At 45.2% G+C, this 16,553-nt stretch overlaps 1 protein-coding gene across 3 annotated transcripts in view; it reads right to left on the bottom strand.

The window, feature by feature from the left end:
- Positions 1 to 16,553, bottom strand: part of ELK3 (ETS transcription factor ELK3) — a 56,304-nt gene that overhangs the window by 3,582 nt on the left and 36,169 nt on the right. For all 3 annotated transcript variants that reach the window (XM_006118283.3, XM_075933740.1, XM_014571086.3), the window contains exons 3-4: positions 7,702 to 8,499; positions 1,737 to 1,859 (exon numbers count right to left, since the gene is read on the bottom strand). In XM_006118283.3, coding sequence (XP_006118345.1) covers positions 1,737 to 1,859; positions 7,702 to 8,499 — 921 coding nt within the window. The remainder of the gene's footprint in view (positions 1 to 1,736; positions 1,860 to 7,701; positions 8,500 to 16,553) is intronic.

Raw genomic sequence — 16,553 nt, 5'->3', positions numbered from 1 at the left:
TCAGTGGCACTTTTCCTTTTCTCCACATCTGAATGGGCACAATTCTCTGCCCACACACTGGGATGTGGGAGTTGCTCTAGCTGTGTATGAATTCCAGTGTTCTACTAGTGAGGAGGCTCTTAATGACTGCTAACTATCAGAGTGAAATGTAAAAAGAGCACTTCATCCAGAGAGAAGCATGTGCTTCACATTACTGGGAGTGATCTCTCTCGCTCACCATGGAGTGCCACTGTGTGCCTCAGCATCCAACAGCCCATCTGCAAGGGCGGTGGTCCTGTCCCAAAAGTACAGTGTATAACACTGGAGGAAGTAGGGGTCTAATAAGAATGCTAAGTCACACCCCTTCTCTCCCCTTTCACCCCACATAGTGTTGTCAGCCCTCTGGCCGGTCACTGCCTAATCCAGCTTAGCTCTTCTGGAACATGTCTCCACAGCCAATGGCAGCAAGCCTCCCACCCTGGGTTTGGAAAGACCACTCTCCTCCCTAAGCATCAGAGTTCAAACTCCAACCCGAGCCACCCTTCAAAACACACTCTGCCCAGCTGTCGTGAGCATGCTAGTGAAAGACCCACAAACCTGACTGTTAACCCAGGCTGGGAGGCCCACTGCTGTGGGCACAGGAGACATACCCAAGGAGATGTTTCCAATCTTGTGCAAACGATAGCACACTATGAATAAATGAGTTTACATGAGGTGGAACAGAGCCCCAGGATTGCGGTGGGCATTTGTTATAATGGAAAGGCATGCCTATGACCCCAGTGTGGAGCTGCAGGATGTGTGTGACTCTCACTCCGGCCTTCGTGATTTCTGTTGTATAATATGGCCAGTCTGTCAGTTCAAGGGCGGGGTTGTCACCTCCTGCCATTATCTGGAAAGTATTTTGTTTTCTGTACCCTATTAAGTCAGTTGATTGACAGGTAGTTCCAGCTGACTGGAGTGTGGAGAAGCTGATATCCCCATTCCCGTGACCTTCTTTCCAATTTCTGTATGTGTGCTGGGCCTTTGGATGTCTTGTATTCCACAGTGATTATTTCATGTCCTTACTGGGTTTTCAGAGATGCTTGTCACTGCAATCCAAATTGCTCTCAAACATTTAGTCTCCCTCACTTGCTGCAGAGAAATGCTGTTATCCCCATTTCACAGACGAGAAACTCTGGCAAAGGGGATTAAATGACTTGCCCATGGACACTCATGAAGTCTGTGGCAGAGCTTGGAACTAAGCCCAATTTTCCCGAGTACAAGGCCCAGGCATTAACTACAAATCTGCATGACAGGCACCTTCAAATGATAAAAGATCAGTTTCTACCTTCTACACAAGGGTAGGCCTGGTTTACGTGATTTTTCCAAAGACATTTCCATTGTTTGCTCTAGCAGGCTCAGCTGCTGCAAGATTACCTTAGATTATCTTTGCTCTGCAGTCTCCTTTAGGGGACTCTGAGGGCTCAACTGTTCTCAGCTAGAGGCTTCAGCTTTTCCTTTTCCCATAAAATCTCTGCTATAGTCACGTTCCACGAGGGATGTTGCCCAGTATATTTTGACAGTGTTATGGTACATCTAACTGCAAACTAGTGTGCGTCCCTTTTAAATAATGTCTGAAGTGCTGCCCGAAATATTTAGTTACATTACTTGGAAAACTCAAAGCCAACAAGTGCAGGATGCCCTGCTGATGTCTCTTCAGTACGTGTACCAAAGAAAGCCACCTTTGGAAATGAAATGTGTCTGCAAGAAAAACATACCTGAAACAAGGTGTTTGGTCCTTGCAGCCTGGCAGGACTCAAAGGAGCTACAGGACTAAGGCTGCTCCAAAAGTGAATGCTAGACAGCAGTGGACTTGGGGTCAGCAGTAACCCGTTTGGGGTCTGCAAGACACAAACAAATGCAAAACGCTGAGGCAGAAGACAATATGGGTTGAACCAGTTACAGCACCATCTACATTTTGCAAGGTTCTTAGGTTTTACCCCTTAATCTATTTACCTTTTCAGGACAATAATTTAATATTCCATGTCATAAAATGATCTCCTTTTCAAAGTGATTTTATTGGCATTCAGGTTTGTTTAAGAAGATTCAAAACAGAGCCACGTGTATTTGATGCATATCTGTATCACAGTGTTACAATGCCACACATCCCTCATTTTAGACTTTGCCTAGAAAGGTAATCTAATCTCTCTCAGAATAATGTTTGTTTTATTGTAGACGACCAGTTACTCACACTGGCTATATATATTTGGACTATTAACCCAGTAATGTTTGGAAGTCAAGTGCTCCACAGCTAGGCTTTGAAGCTTACTCCCTTAGCTGGTGCTTCTCTTTCCCTCTGTTTGAACAAAGATTTAGCAAAGTGGCATTGTATTGGTTTCTGCAGTGAAGGGTGGCTTTTCAGCCAAAGGGATAACAAAGGCTCCAAAGAATGCAACTAATTCTGTGCTAAGAATCTAAATCCATAGAACTAAGATTCCATGGATTTTCTGTGCTCACAGGTAGCTCGTTACAGGGTCATGACTCCTGGGTAGAGAGCTGTGAGTTTTCTCGTAGTGTTTTCAAAGTAGAATTGCAGGCTGGACACAGTAAAAATTCAACTGGCAAAGAAATGTCTGTGTTTAAAGAAAAAGTCCAAAATCACATGTGCCATTTTGGATCCAAAATAACTTCTAGATTTCCAAATAAACAAGTGAAACAGGAGCTGTGATTAGTGCTAGAATTTCAAATCCTTGTGATCAAAATGTATCCCTTTCAAGTTGGGTAGGTCTACACAGCAGCGCTATTTTGGAAGAATTGACATTATTTCGAAATAACATTATGCCTCTACACACACAGCCCATTATTTCAAAATAATGTCAAGCTGGAGGACTTCTTACTCCAACTCCTGTAACCCTCATTTCACAAAGAGTAAAGGAAGTCGAAAAAAGAGTGTTCTTCCTTTGACTTCCTGCAGTGTAGACCGCATCAAAAGCCAAGTTAAGCTATTTCGACTTCAGCGGCTCAGTTGACCTAGCTGAAGTTGCATCGCTTAATTTGACTTTAGCCTGCAGTGTAGAAAGAAAAGGACTTAAGCACGTGCTCAGATCTCTTACTTCAATGGAACATGAGCACATGCTTAAAACAGCCTGAGTTTTGCTGAATGGAAGGCTGGCTGTATTTAAAACACTTAGAACCTCTGAAGGACAGAGAAGAATCTCACGACTTCTTGGGGGGGAATTAATGTCCCTCAGTCAGTCAATTCACATAATCCCGGCAGGGCCAACAGACACTGTGAGCCCTGGGACAAAGGGCTGGATCTCAAGTGGGTGAGGCTGAGGGCAACCAGCCCTTGGTGTCGCCCAGACCACAGTGCACTCCCTCACTCTGGCTTTGTCTACACTACAAGGTTTTTGCGGCAGAGAGTCTGCTAATGAGGGACTCGTTAGCATGAGTTGCAATGTCATTAGCATGTTTTCTGCCGATGCTTTTTGCAAAGGGGTTTTTGCGCAAAAAGAAGCAGTGTAACCGCTTCTGTTTTGCGCAAAAAAACCCTTTTGCACACGATCCTTTTGCCCCTTGGACATAACTTCTCAGAGCAGCACTCCAATAGCAATTCAAAGTGGCTTGGGGCTCCGGTTGGTGACTCTCTGGGTCCTGGGGCAGTTATCCCCTTTGCCCCCCTTCCCCGTCAGCAGGCCTGCATAATCCTACATGTCTCATACTGATGTGGTGGCGCTCCTCTAGTCACCTCTAGTATGGACTAGGGATGCGAAAAGTCAACCGGTAAGCATCATCCTAAACCAGGGGTGGGGAACCTGGGGCCCCCAGGTTGCCTGGATCCAGTCCTCAGGGCTCCCCCCCAGCATTAGGAAACCTACACTGACACTCCAGCCTCCCATTGCCTTCTCACGGGGCTGGATCCTACAAATCTACTATCTTAGGCCCCACTAGACTCTGGTGCGTGAGGGGAAGGTGGGGAGTGTCCTTCTCCGTCTCAGTGAGGGCCACGACAGTGAGGATTTGTTTGGTTGGGTTTTTTTGTGAACCCCCAACCCAAAAAAGGTTCCCCACGCCGTCCTAAACAGGTAAGGGGTAACTGGCGGGGGCTGAAGCAGCTTCGACAGGGGCTGGTCTTGTCCAGAGCAACCTTTGTTCGGGGACGCAGGGGCTGCTCTGGCGAGGGCTGGGAACCAGCTCAGATCCTGCTTCATCAGTTAACCAGTTAAACATTAGGTTGACCTTCACGTTTAACCAGTTAACTGATTAACCAGGATTTTACATCGCTAGTATCAATTTTGTCCTCCCTCAAGGTTCTCATTTGAGTTTGTTCAAACTGTTTACTGCTGCATTTGTGTCTGCACATGCGCGCACACACACACACGTTAGGTTGCTCAAACCCCACAGTTAATGGCCCAGTAACAGACTCGACACAGAGAGAGACCAGAAGCCACGGGATTTTTAAATCTGAATGATGAACTCGTACTGTGGTGGCCTGGGGAAGGGCGGGGGGAGGGTGTGAGTGCCATTGCCTCAGGTGCTGTACAAATCCATAGGAAGACTCTCACGCCCTGATATGCCTTCAATCTAACTCAGAATAAGATCCTAGGTTAGTTTAGCAAAAAGTAACTGGGAACGGTTGAGGGGGGCAGGAGATAACCTTAATAAAATCGCACAGTGTCCTAGACTAACAGTGGACACAACCTGAGAGCCCCAACCTAATGGAAAGGTGGCTCTTTTAAAACAAACAAAAAAACCCAAGACTAATTACTGTTTGGTGGCTGATTTCTCACGTGAAGTGGAGTTTCTGAAGGGGCAGGTAGTGGCCTTACAGTTCATGCAGAGCCAGGTGCTCCGTGCATAAGGGTTAGCCCAGAAAAAAGCACACGGGTATGTGTGGGAGAAGTGGACAAGCGGAAGGTGAAGGTCAGTGTTGTTGGTAGGGATGTTAGAAATCGTCTGTTTTAGTAGCTGTGTAGCTGCATCAATTTTTAACAGTTACACGGTTACTAAAATGCTCCTCCCCGGGGGCGGTGCCAGCAGCCAATGTGCTTCCACTCCTGGGGAGCACCCTCCCATCCCATACTGCTGCTTCTCTATCAGACTTCCCTGCTGCTTCACAAGCCAGGTTCTTTCTAGTTTTACCTTTTTGAAACTCTTGGGCATAACACACTATTTTATAGACAACAAGAAGTGAAGTATCCAAAAAAACGGTGAACGAATGGACCGGCAAGGAAACAACTTAAAATGGTGGAATTGATTCTGGGTGAGGTATTAGATTAAAGTAGACTTCCAATGGAGATTGCTTCCCCGTCTGTCCCCTTCTGGGCCTGGCTAAGATTTATTTGTCTATTTTTGTGCCTGAACGTAAAACACTTGCTATGGTGATTACCCCCACTAGAGACTCTGCATGCTAGGCAAGGGATCTCCGTTGTGGCTTGCTACAGTCTAATTCTCTCTGCTAATGTACTTTAGGCTTGGAGGAACTTAAATAAGCTAAGCAACATGAGCTACGTCAATTGCGTAGCTTAAATCGAAATAGCTTATTTCGGCTTTTGACACTATCTACACAGCAGGAAGTGCAAGTTAGAGAACTCTTCCTCCAACTTCCCTTGCGCCTCATAAAATGAGGGTTATAGGAGTCCGAGTAAGAAGTCCCCCATTTCTACATCATTTCAACACTGTCGAAATAACTGCTTGCTGTGTAGACGTGGACTGTGTTATTTCGGAATAATGTTAGTTATTCCCAAATAACACTGCTGTGTAGACCTAGCCTAAAATACTACTGGAATATTCATTGGGTTTTTTGAGTTACAGACTAACACAGATACCCTCTGATACTTTTAGGCTTGGAGTTTATGATATGCATAAATGACAGAGATCAACAAGCTACTTTTCATTTTAAATCAGGGCTGGGCAAAATATGGCCCATGGGCTGAATCTGGCCCACCAAGGCACCGGATCCGGCCCAGGATGCAGTAGGGAGCCCTAAGCAGAATCCCTGCTTGCCCTAACCCTCTCCTCCCCCTCCCGCACGCCACTCAGAAGAGTAGCTGCTGGCTGTTTGTTTCACAGCTGTGAGGGAGGGAGGGAGAAGGAGCAGAGGCTTCATGCACTGTCCCTGCCCCAAGGACAATCCCATTGGCCAGTTTCTAGCCAATGGGAGCTATCTATTTGAAGAACAAGAAGCATACAAAGCACCCATTCCCCCTTCCCCTCAGGCTCTTATTCATCTATGCACGTGGCCCTCTGCAGGGGCAGGGTGGGCAAGGAGGCTGCCTGAGAAGCATACTGGGCTACTGGCTGGGAGTCACCCAGGTAAGTTTCCAAGCCAGAGCCTGTCTCTGGCATCCAAGCTCTCTCCGTCCCCCCAATGCACTGTCCCTCTCCTACCCTCCAACCCCACATAAGCCAAACCCTCTGACCCCTCCTGAACCCATACCTCCTCCCAGATCCTGCACCCCAGTCCCCTGCCCTAAGTCACAACCCAAACCCCTGCACCCCAAGCCTGTGCCCCAGGTCACAACTGCCTCCTTCACCCAAACATCCTCCCAGACCCCATATGCCCTCCTGTACCCCAATCCCTTATCCCAAGCTCCCCTCTGCACCCAACTTCCATCCCACACCCCACATCTCCATTAATATCATGGAAGAGTGTGGCCCTTGACCACTTCCCACAATCTTGGAGTGGCCCCTCATCAAAAAATATTGCCCACGCCTGTTTTAAATCATTCCCTTGCGCCTAAATACTGCAGGGCTCTAATAAAAAGAAGGCATACTATCTGGTAAATTCAGGATAAGGCTTAAATGTTAACCCTAGATTTCCTTGCTTTTGTGAGTGAGTTAATATTTGTTGCCTTGTTTTTTGGTTTTTTTAATTCAATAAATTTCACTTACTGTTGATTGCGTGAACTTTTATTCCTATATTTTCACTCTGTATATTTTTACAAAACAATTTCCTCTCTAATTTTACGGTGGTGCAGTCAGTTACAAATTACCTGGGATGACGCAAGTATTAAATCATCTGCTTCTTGCTGACTTTTCTCTTGTCCTTTTAATTACTAGGTTTGTCCAATAACATTATTTATAGTGAACTTTACCTTCGGCACAACTATTGTTCAACAGTGACACTCCTACAATTATATAATTAGTTAACATCCATTTTACAGGGAACAGAAACAAATGGCAGAAAGGAGACTGCAGGAAATGCTTTCCAACCTGTAAGGCCTTTTGAAATTGAAATTGGCTTAGGAGTCCTTTCTTAGAAACCAATTTATTTGCTTTGCTCTGAAAGCTAATGAAAATGTCACACTTTATGAATGGGTACAGTGAGTGGTACTAAAGCAACCAGCCATGCATTCCATGACGTACATGTCCACGTTTTGACCAGGTAACTATTTGTATTTGGCTCTTGGCCTTTTCCTCTTCGACTTACCTTGAAACTGAATATAAGTGATAGCTGACTGATGTTAACAGCTGCCCCAACTGAATGTCTCATTATCCTTCCACACGCTCTGTGAATTGTAATGACTTTTCTCCACATTACTAAGGAAGCGCTTGGAGTGTGTGCGAGAGAGGACTGACTTCCCACATTTTCTACAGGCATTGCCTATGCTTTTTTTCCCTCACCATAGACTCCTCTTAATGCCAAAGTTATGTGCACGTAAATAAGATCCTTCATTCAGCCTCAACCACATTAGGACCGGTTGGTCTGAAACAAGAGTCTATTAGAGAGGCACGTCTTACCTGTGCAGTGAAGAAAGCTGGAGTCAGGGATCCCGAGGGAAGTGCTGGGCTGTTGAGGGCAATGGAACCGATATCGGTACTGGAAAGAACCATGGGTGGAGCTGAGATTTCAAGGCCTTTGGGTTTCTTAGCCTTTGGGGGAAGAGATGGAGATTTTGTCTTGGAACCTGATGAGAGGTTCAGAGGCTCGAGGGAATCGGAGTCGTGGCAACTGGACTCAAGGAAGAGACTCCTGTGATCAGAAGGGAGGGGAGAGTTAGGAGACAGAGACGGGGACCGCGATGAAGACGGCGAAGTAGTAGATGAAATGCTGGCTGTAGTAGGCAACATTAAAGACGATATTTTAGCAGACACTGACGAAGCGAAAAAAGCAGAGCCAGCTGCTGCTTCGGACGTCGATGGCAACGACACAATGGGCCTCGTCACTTGCTTGTCTGTTTTGTTTGTCACAAATCTTATAACAGTCCTGACTTCTTCCACTGGCATGTTTCCTTCTGACTTCTCCTCGAGTTTCTCTGTTTTGATTGGCTTGTGAGTGTCTGGCTGGTTCTGCAGGGAGTTGATGGTGAAAGAAGAGTACAGGCCAGAATGGATATATTCATTACGGCTTGTGCTTTTCAGCGCTGACATAGTGTGCTTGTGCTGGTCTCTGCCCTCAGAAAGCATCTTACACTCACTGTCCTGCAGCAAGAGGCTCTCTCTGCTGATTTCCACAGCATGAGGATCCATTTTCAAAATCTCAGGAAAGGAGACAAACTTGTACACAAACTTTTGTCCAATCACTTTCTTGATGATGTTCTGTGAATACAAAAGCGGGATGCTAACTAGGTTAGTGATTTGGATGCACTGAGTGTATTATTAATTATTATTATTGTTTTCTATTTGTATTATAATGCCTAGAAGCCACAAAAACACAGACTTACCCCACAGAGCCTACACTCCCAATAGAACACGAGTGACAACAGATGGCCCAAGACAGAGAGTACAAGTAAAGAATGAGAAAGTATTGGTCAGCATGACAGGCAGTGGTTGCTTATGTGGCTTCACCTATATAGACTGACACTGCTTTCTACTCAGAGACATGCATTTCAGTGAGTTTTCCAACGCTTTCTCTCTTGGGCTTGATTCCATCCACCTACCTAAATATTTATGCTACACACCTCAGCACATTAGTGTCTAACAAAATTGCCATCTCTACACTATACAGGCCTCAGCATGGATTAACCTCCACTCTCTTCCCATGAAACAGCTCAGGAATATTTGCTTTCCAATGGGGGAAAATATTTGAAACTCCTTCGCTTTTAGGTGGGCTATCATACTGTAGGACGCTCAGCTGTCTCTCTCTCAAAGCCTAGCTCTTTGATCCTTAAGGCTTAAATATTTCCTTTCAGATATTTGTGAATTATCAATCAAAAAAACATGTTCAGATTAGGTGTAGTGCATGAAACCTCTATGACAGCATGCACATGCTAGTATGCAGATTTAGTCACAAAAATCTTGTACCGAGTTGACAGTGATCACGAACCCTTCAGCTGTCATGAGACATGAGCTAAATTTGTGACAAATGCAAATGTTTGCACGTTCTTTGATGTCACAAACAAGGCATTACTCCCTCACGGCATGATTCAGATTCAGGAGTGAGTACAGGGAAATCTTTTACTTAGACACAAAAACTAATAGAAACACAGAAAAAAAATCCCTGCTATGTATGTTGTTACAGGTGGGACCTCCCTGGACCAGCACCCTCGGGACAAACGACGGACCAGGGGAGGCTCCCCTCCTGGCTTTTGGCCCTGCTCCCCACCACAGGCCTGCTGCCCCCAGCCCTGCTAGAGCTGTGCTTACCGCCTGGGGCTACACTCCCCAGCTCACTAACCCTGACTAGGGTTGCACTCTGGCTGCTGGCCTGGGCCACACTCCTGGGCTCCAGTCAAGACTGCGATCCCAGACAACGGCCCCGCTGCCTCTGGCTCAGGCAGAGATACGCTCCTCACTGTGCTGCACCGGGGCTGCGCTCTCCACCACGCCGGCCCCACTACTGCCAGGTCTGCGCTCCCCACCACCTGCCCAGACCAGTCCCTGAATATAGCCATCTGGGGCGCTCTGGTCCAACAATATCTGTGGGCTGGAAGGATGTTGCTGGTCCTGGATTTTAGAGGTTCAACCTGTAGTACAATGTTTGCATTTTTTTGTATTTGCCCAAATGAAAGAATTTACTGGCCCAATGCAATTCACTTTAATGTCTCTGGGGCTTTTATTTCAATGGGGACCAAGCCCTAAATCCCTTAGGGTACGTCTAGACGACCGGGTTTTGTCGACAGAAGTTTTGTCGACAGTATCTGTCGACAAAACTTCTGTCGACAAAGAGCGTCCAGACACATTGAGTTCTGTCGACAAAGCAAGCTGCTTTGTCGACAGAACCCTGTAGTCTAGACACAACCCTACAGGCAATAACACCTTCTGTCGACAGAACTCTGTCAACAGAAGGTGTTATGCCTCGTAAAATGACGTTTACCAGCGTCGACAAAACTGCTGAGTTCTGTCGACGTTATGTCAACAGAACTCAGCGGTAGTATAGACGCTGGTATAGTTTTGTCGACAAAAGTGGACTTTTGTCGACAAAACTCAGTAGTCTAGATACACCCTTAGTGCCCTGATGTGCTTTTGTCCCCTCTTTACTACAGTGTAGACCTACACGATCACTGTATGACCTCATATGCACACTTACATTATGGCATCAGATGACATGAGTCCTTGAAAAGAAAGAGGGGAAGCAGGATCAAAAAAATCTAACTGGTTTCAAAATGGAGCTTGGTAAGTTTCTGAAGGGGATGGTCTGAGGAGACTGCATACAATGGCATATAGCCCATCTGCAACTGCTGGCACCAAATATCTCCACATCTCTCCAATGACTGGTAATGGGGAACTAGATGAAGAGGGCTGACTTACTACAGAGAATTGCTTTCCAGGTGTCTGGCTGGTGGTGCCCACATTCTTAGAGTCTAACTGATTGCCATATTTGGGGGGCAGGAAGACATTTTCCCTCAGGTCAGCATAGTAGAGACACTGGGGCTACGTCTACGGCCATTCTTGCACAAAAACTTGCAGAGCATCTACACTGCATGCACGTTCTTGCACAAGTAAATTTACAGTAAAGCTTCTGAACAGAGGGCTTTTTGCACAAGAATTTCCTCTCCCCACGAGGAATAAGCCCTCTTGCGCAAGAATGCAGTGTGGACGGACAACAGCTTTCTTGCGCAAGAAATCGCTATGGCTAAAATGGCCATCAGAGCTTTCCTGCGCGAGAGAGCATCCACGCTACCATGGACGCTCTTGTGCAAAAGCACATGCCAGTGTGGACATGCTCTTGCTCAAGAACTCTTGCGCAAAACAGTTCTTGTACAAGAAGCCTGCAGTGTAGACATAGCCTAGGGGGGAGGGGGGTTGCCACCTTCTAGGAATGGGTGAGAGGTTCTGTGGACTGCAGTGTGCATGAGGTCAAGATAGATGACCATGCTGGCCCTTTCTGACCATAAAGCCTATGAGACACCCATAGAAAGGAAGAAGTAGGGAACTGGGGGAGGGAGGGGACAGTTTTTCAGATATTTCAGAAATGAGTTTGTTTTCCTGAGATCTACGGGTCCATGATGAAGGATTCTCCCCTTTTAAAACCTTTCTGAAGACTATTTCTCTCTCCGGTGCACAGCTGTTTCTTATAAGGTAAAAACTCTGCTCTGTGGTAAGTAATACTGAATGAGAACTTACATTATTCCTGTAAACTTAATTTCTTTTTCAGTCAACCAGAAATAGCTATTCCAAGACTTTGCAAACCAGCTCTCAGATAGACCACTGTCCTCTTTCATGAACTGTTTGTTTTATTGATTTTAAAAAAGAAATTCAGCCGTAATTCCTATTAATGTACCCAGACTCTTACATGACTTCTATGACTGTAGGTTCTGAAAGCTGCATATACATCAGTGGATTTATCCTCACCAACTTCCCTGTAAAGTAGGGAAGCATGGTTTTACGAATGAGTTAGATGCACTGAGTGAACATCACTTGTCCAAGTTCACAGAAGAAATCTCCAAAGCTGGAAATTAAATCCAAATCTCCCAATCAACTCCTTTAACCGCAACCCCATCCTTCCTCCAGTCTGAGTTGTATGTTTTGTATCTGTCTACATGATGAAAATGATTACAAAAGACTGCTTTTTGTAGTTGGGAAGATATTTGGAACCTAAATGCATGTGAATGTTGATTCTCCTGGCTTCATTTTAGGACTTATGTTTTTGTCTGCTCTGGTATAGTTGAAACATCATTATCAGTTTTACTTCACTCTGACTCAATTTTATACCTCGTATTAAATTTTTGAATTAACTCAAGACTATTCCCAGAACACAACTTCTGCTTTTTTCCCCAACATTTTAATATTTTTTAAAAAACTACTGGCACCTGAGGGCTTGTTGCATCTAGTATTGGCAGTGGATGTTGCGTTGGAAACTGACTCCCAGCAGGGAAATATTAAATAAATTTAAGAGAGTAAGCTTGAAACAGAGAAATGCTCCTATAAAAAGCAATTGAATTGGCTGGTGATTTTATGCTTCCTTTGCTATTATTCAGTCTAGATGTGTTTTAGTACAGGGCTCTTTCGGTGCTTTGCCTGCAGTGAAGTCCTAATAACGAATGATGGGCAGAGCTTGAAAGGTTGAGTTTACAGACTCCTGAAACATTTTGGATGCTTCTCTGAAATACTGAGCCTAAGAACCCACCATCATAATGTTGGGGAAAATAAGAACTCAATTTAATTAATCAGCCATTCCTGAAATACCGCTGTCCTGTGTGTTGCCAGAAATGCCCAAATTAGGTTTAGGAAAAGGGAGGGAGGGGGTTCACCTTCAGGTTTCTTTCTTTGTTCCTGGCTGCATCCCCTGCAGAAATGTGAAAGGTATATGAGACCAGACTCTGAAGGATGGGCACCCAGAAGAGATCTTAACTGCTTCTGCTGAGACAGCTTCACCATGATATCAGAAGAGCAACCACAGGCACTTTCCCCACCTTCTGTTTAAATATCTGAGAGAGTACCTCAGGGAAAAACTCGCTTTTATTCACATCTACTGGTCTAGCCATTGGGGTTGGTTAGTGCCATACAGGGTACTGTATGAAAAGGACTAACTGTAGTGTTAGTGTAGCTGGAGGAGCAGAAAGCTGCTCCAGTGACTTCACTTCCTCAATTTACAAACTGCTTAGCCCCCATCTCTGTCATGTTCAGAGCAGGGTCTGAGCTGCACGAGTTCTAAGGGAAGGTTTGCATCTGGCTTTTTGCATGTCTTTCATCAAATCACTTTAGCCTCTTTGGTGCTCTTTCCTCATCTGCAAAACAGGTATCCTATAACTCTTACCCAGCTTCATAAAGTACATGGAGATTTTGGGATGACTAGGGCTAAGAGGCTGTCACCCCCTCCATGGCTTTAGGCTAGAATTCCATTCGTGTTAGGCAAATCTGTTAAAGCATGGCTGTGCCCTCACCATGCTGGGACATGAGTTGTCCTGTGCATACCAGACCAAATCATATGAAAACCAATGGAAGAGAACCTTGTTAGCTTAGTTTTTGTAATGTGATCATAATTCGATTTGATTTGGTCTATGCAGACAACACGAAACCATGTTATGTGATTAGGACACAACCATGTTGTAACTGGGTTTCCTCATGCAGCTGGGATTCCTCTATAAAAAGGCCTAGAGTAATCAACATGGATATGAGTCAACAGTGTGCCCTTGTAGCCAAGAAGGCTAATGGCATATTAGGATTCACTGGGGAAGCATTTCCAGCCGATCTAGAGAAATTATTATTTCCCTTTATTCAGCACTAGTGAGGCCACATCTGGAGTATTGCTTCCAGTTCTGTATCCCCCACCCTCCCACCCATTACAGAAAGGATGTAGACGCATTGCAGAGGGTCCAACGGAGAGCAGCCAAAATGATTAGGGGGCTGGAACACATGAGGAGAGGCTGAAGGATTTGGGCTTACTTAGTCTGCAGAAGAGAAGAGTGAGGGAGGATTTAATAACAGCCTTCAATTTCGATTCCAAAGAGGGTGGAAAGAGGCTGTTCTCAATCGTGATAGATGTCAGTACAGGGAGCAACCATCTCAAGTTACAGTGGGGGAAGTCTAGGTTGGATTTGAGGAAAAACTATTTTACTAGGAGGGTGGTTACCTAGGGAGGTGGTGGAATCTCCATCCCTAGAGATTTTTAAGTCCTGGCTTGACAAAACCCTTACTTAGGATGGTTTAGTTGGGATTGGTCCTGCTTTGGGCAGGGGGCTGGGCTCAGTGACCTCCTGAGGTCTCTTCCAGCCCTAGGATTCTATGAATCATTGGGAGCTGTCTGTCCACCCTGACAGCAAAGTAGTATCTGGAGTTTTTCCCCTATTGATAGCAGCAATTTTTTTCCACATAAGCAAAAGTAGTTTTCATGTGAATATTGGTTTGGCTGGCATCTAGATTTTCCCTCATTTTGCTTTCCTTCTACCAGATGGATGAATGCAGAGACTTGTTCAACAGTTAATTTCTTTGCATTTAAAGTTTCAAACTACTGAAGAGTGCCAGCACTATCCTTTGATCAGAACGAAGAACCCGGCTATTGTAAATTATGAAATTATGACTACTGCTTTCTACACCAGAGTATTTTTGGAGTGTGCATTAGGGATGTCAATGTGTAGTCAAATACACGATTAACCAATAAGCCTATAACCAATAAGCCTAGGCTTATTGGTTAATCTTATTGACTACACACATCCCTCCCCCCACCTTGCTGCCTTTGTATCAGAGGCAGCAAGCTGGGGAGAGCAAAAGCCGGTACCATGGGGAGCCAACTTTTAAGCAGGCTCCCCATGAACACCAGATCTGCGGAGTGTCTCCCCCTAACCTCCACCTTAGTGCTGCTGCCTCTGATACAGAGGCAGCAGTGCGGGGCAGGAGCCAGTCTGCACAAGGAGTAGGTTTTTAAACTGACTCCCCTCACTGACTGGCTCCTGCCTGCCACCTTGGGAGTGTACCAACTGCTGGTAGAGAGGCAGCAGCGTGGGATGGCAGGGAGCTCTCCAGGAGTGCACTGGCTGCCAGTCCCACCCCCGGGGACTATCAAATAGTTGTGTAACCAATTACATGACTATTCAATTAATCACTATCTAATATCCCTAGTGTGCATTTACCAGCTAGATGCTGGTAAATAAAAACACAAAACTGTGTGAGAGTATGTTTGTCATATTGTATTTCATTATTTTTTTTAATGGTTGAATTCTGTACCAGATACAATTTGTTCTCATTGTGTCTTTGGAATGAGCTGACAAAGTGGTAGATTTGTACTTTGCTGGATTTAGACAAAACCTGGAAGCAAATGTGTGTCCTGTATAACAGAGACCCCTCTCAACTTTTCACTGTCAAGAATTCTTGCATGAATAGTTTAAGACAATGATTGCAGTCACGGTTGTAAGTGAGATTGGAATCTGGAGCATTCGTTATATTGCTGCTATTACCTCCAGCTAATGAGCCACCTTGTGATGCAATCCAAACATTCTGTAGCTATTCCATTTGACAGTGAAGATATTTAACTGAGTTGCCACAAAATAAGCTTCTTGCTCCATAGGCATTTTTTGTATCGTATGATTCCAGCAATGTCCCAACTTCGCATTAACAGCAGATGTGCTTATGCCAGGCCCAGAATAAGGTACCTCCCTATAGCATTCTTTGGAACCAGGATATCTTTCCAAAGCAGAAAATTATTCCCCCCCTTTGCTTTACTTCATATTTAAAAGAATTAATGATCATAACTACATGTGCACGGACAGGCTTTCTGTAACAATACATTTTACCTCTAGCATTTTACCATTGATTTTAGAACAATTAACTACACAATTATGTATTTTCCTCTCCTAGTTCATAGTCCTGAGTGGAGGGCACAGAGAGGAAGTTAGTGTTGTGCAGTTATTTACTCTTCCACTTAGTGTTATCACAGCCCCTCAACTCCATTGTGCATGAACAAAAACATGGCCCCTGTCCAAAAGAGCTCACAAGTATAAAAACGGACCGTAGAGCGCTACAGGCACACTAGGTATGCGTATAAGGACTTGTATGCATATTTAATCTTGCATAAGCATGGCAGGGGCAGGGCTAGATGATCTCTGGAGCTGCCTCCTTCCCTATATTTCTATGCTTCTGCCATCCCCCTTCTTTCCTCCTCCCTTACTCTCGCTGTCTCTAGAAGGCCCACTCATCTCTTTAAAAAAAAATATTACAACCATCCACAGCCTCTGTCTCACTCCCTCTAGCTCCTGGATCCCTTCCTTTAACACTTCCTCTACAGCTGCTCTCTCTTAGAGAGGCCTCTCCTTCTCTCTCTCACCCCACCCTGGATCAGACCATGGGGAGGGTGTTGTGCTTCTTCTCTCCCATTACTGCCACTTCCTATCCCTTCTACCTCCCCCTTCCCAGACTTTCTCTTCTTCTGAACAGAACTGCCCCCCACTCTTCTCTTCTTTCCCCTTCCTGCTGCTAGGATCTACTGTCCAAAAAACTCCTCCTTCAGCCCTCCTATCATCTCAGCTCCTGATTTTTCTCTCCTATGTCCTCTCAATCTCTCTCACTCATTCTTGGTGACTTCTACTCCCATCTGAACCTTGGCGGCATGTTTTCCTCCCATCCCCTCTTCAACCTACAGCCCTAGTTCAACTCTCCCACACAGCAAAAGAGCCATTTGCTTGACTAGTTCTTCACCCACTCCTGTTCTTTTTCTGGTCTCTCTCTCTCAGTTCCCCCTCTTTGACCATCATCTGATCTCTTTCTGCACACTTTGC

Source organism: Pelodiscus sinensis, chromosome 1 (genome assembly GCF_049634645.1).
Source record: "Pelodiscus sinensis isolate JC-2024 chromosome 1, ASM4963464v1, whole genome shotgun sequence".
Lineage (NCBI taxonomy): Eukaryota > Metazoa > Chordata > Testudines > Trionychidae > Pelodiscus > Pelodiscus sinensis.
Note: the sequence above shows the minus strand (reverse complement) of the source record. Positions and strands in the feature narration are given on the sequence as shown.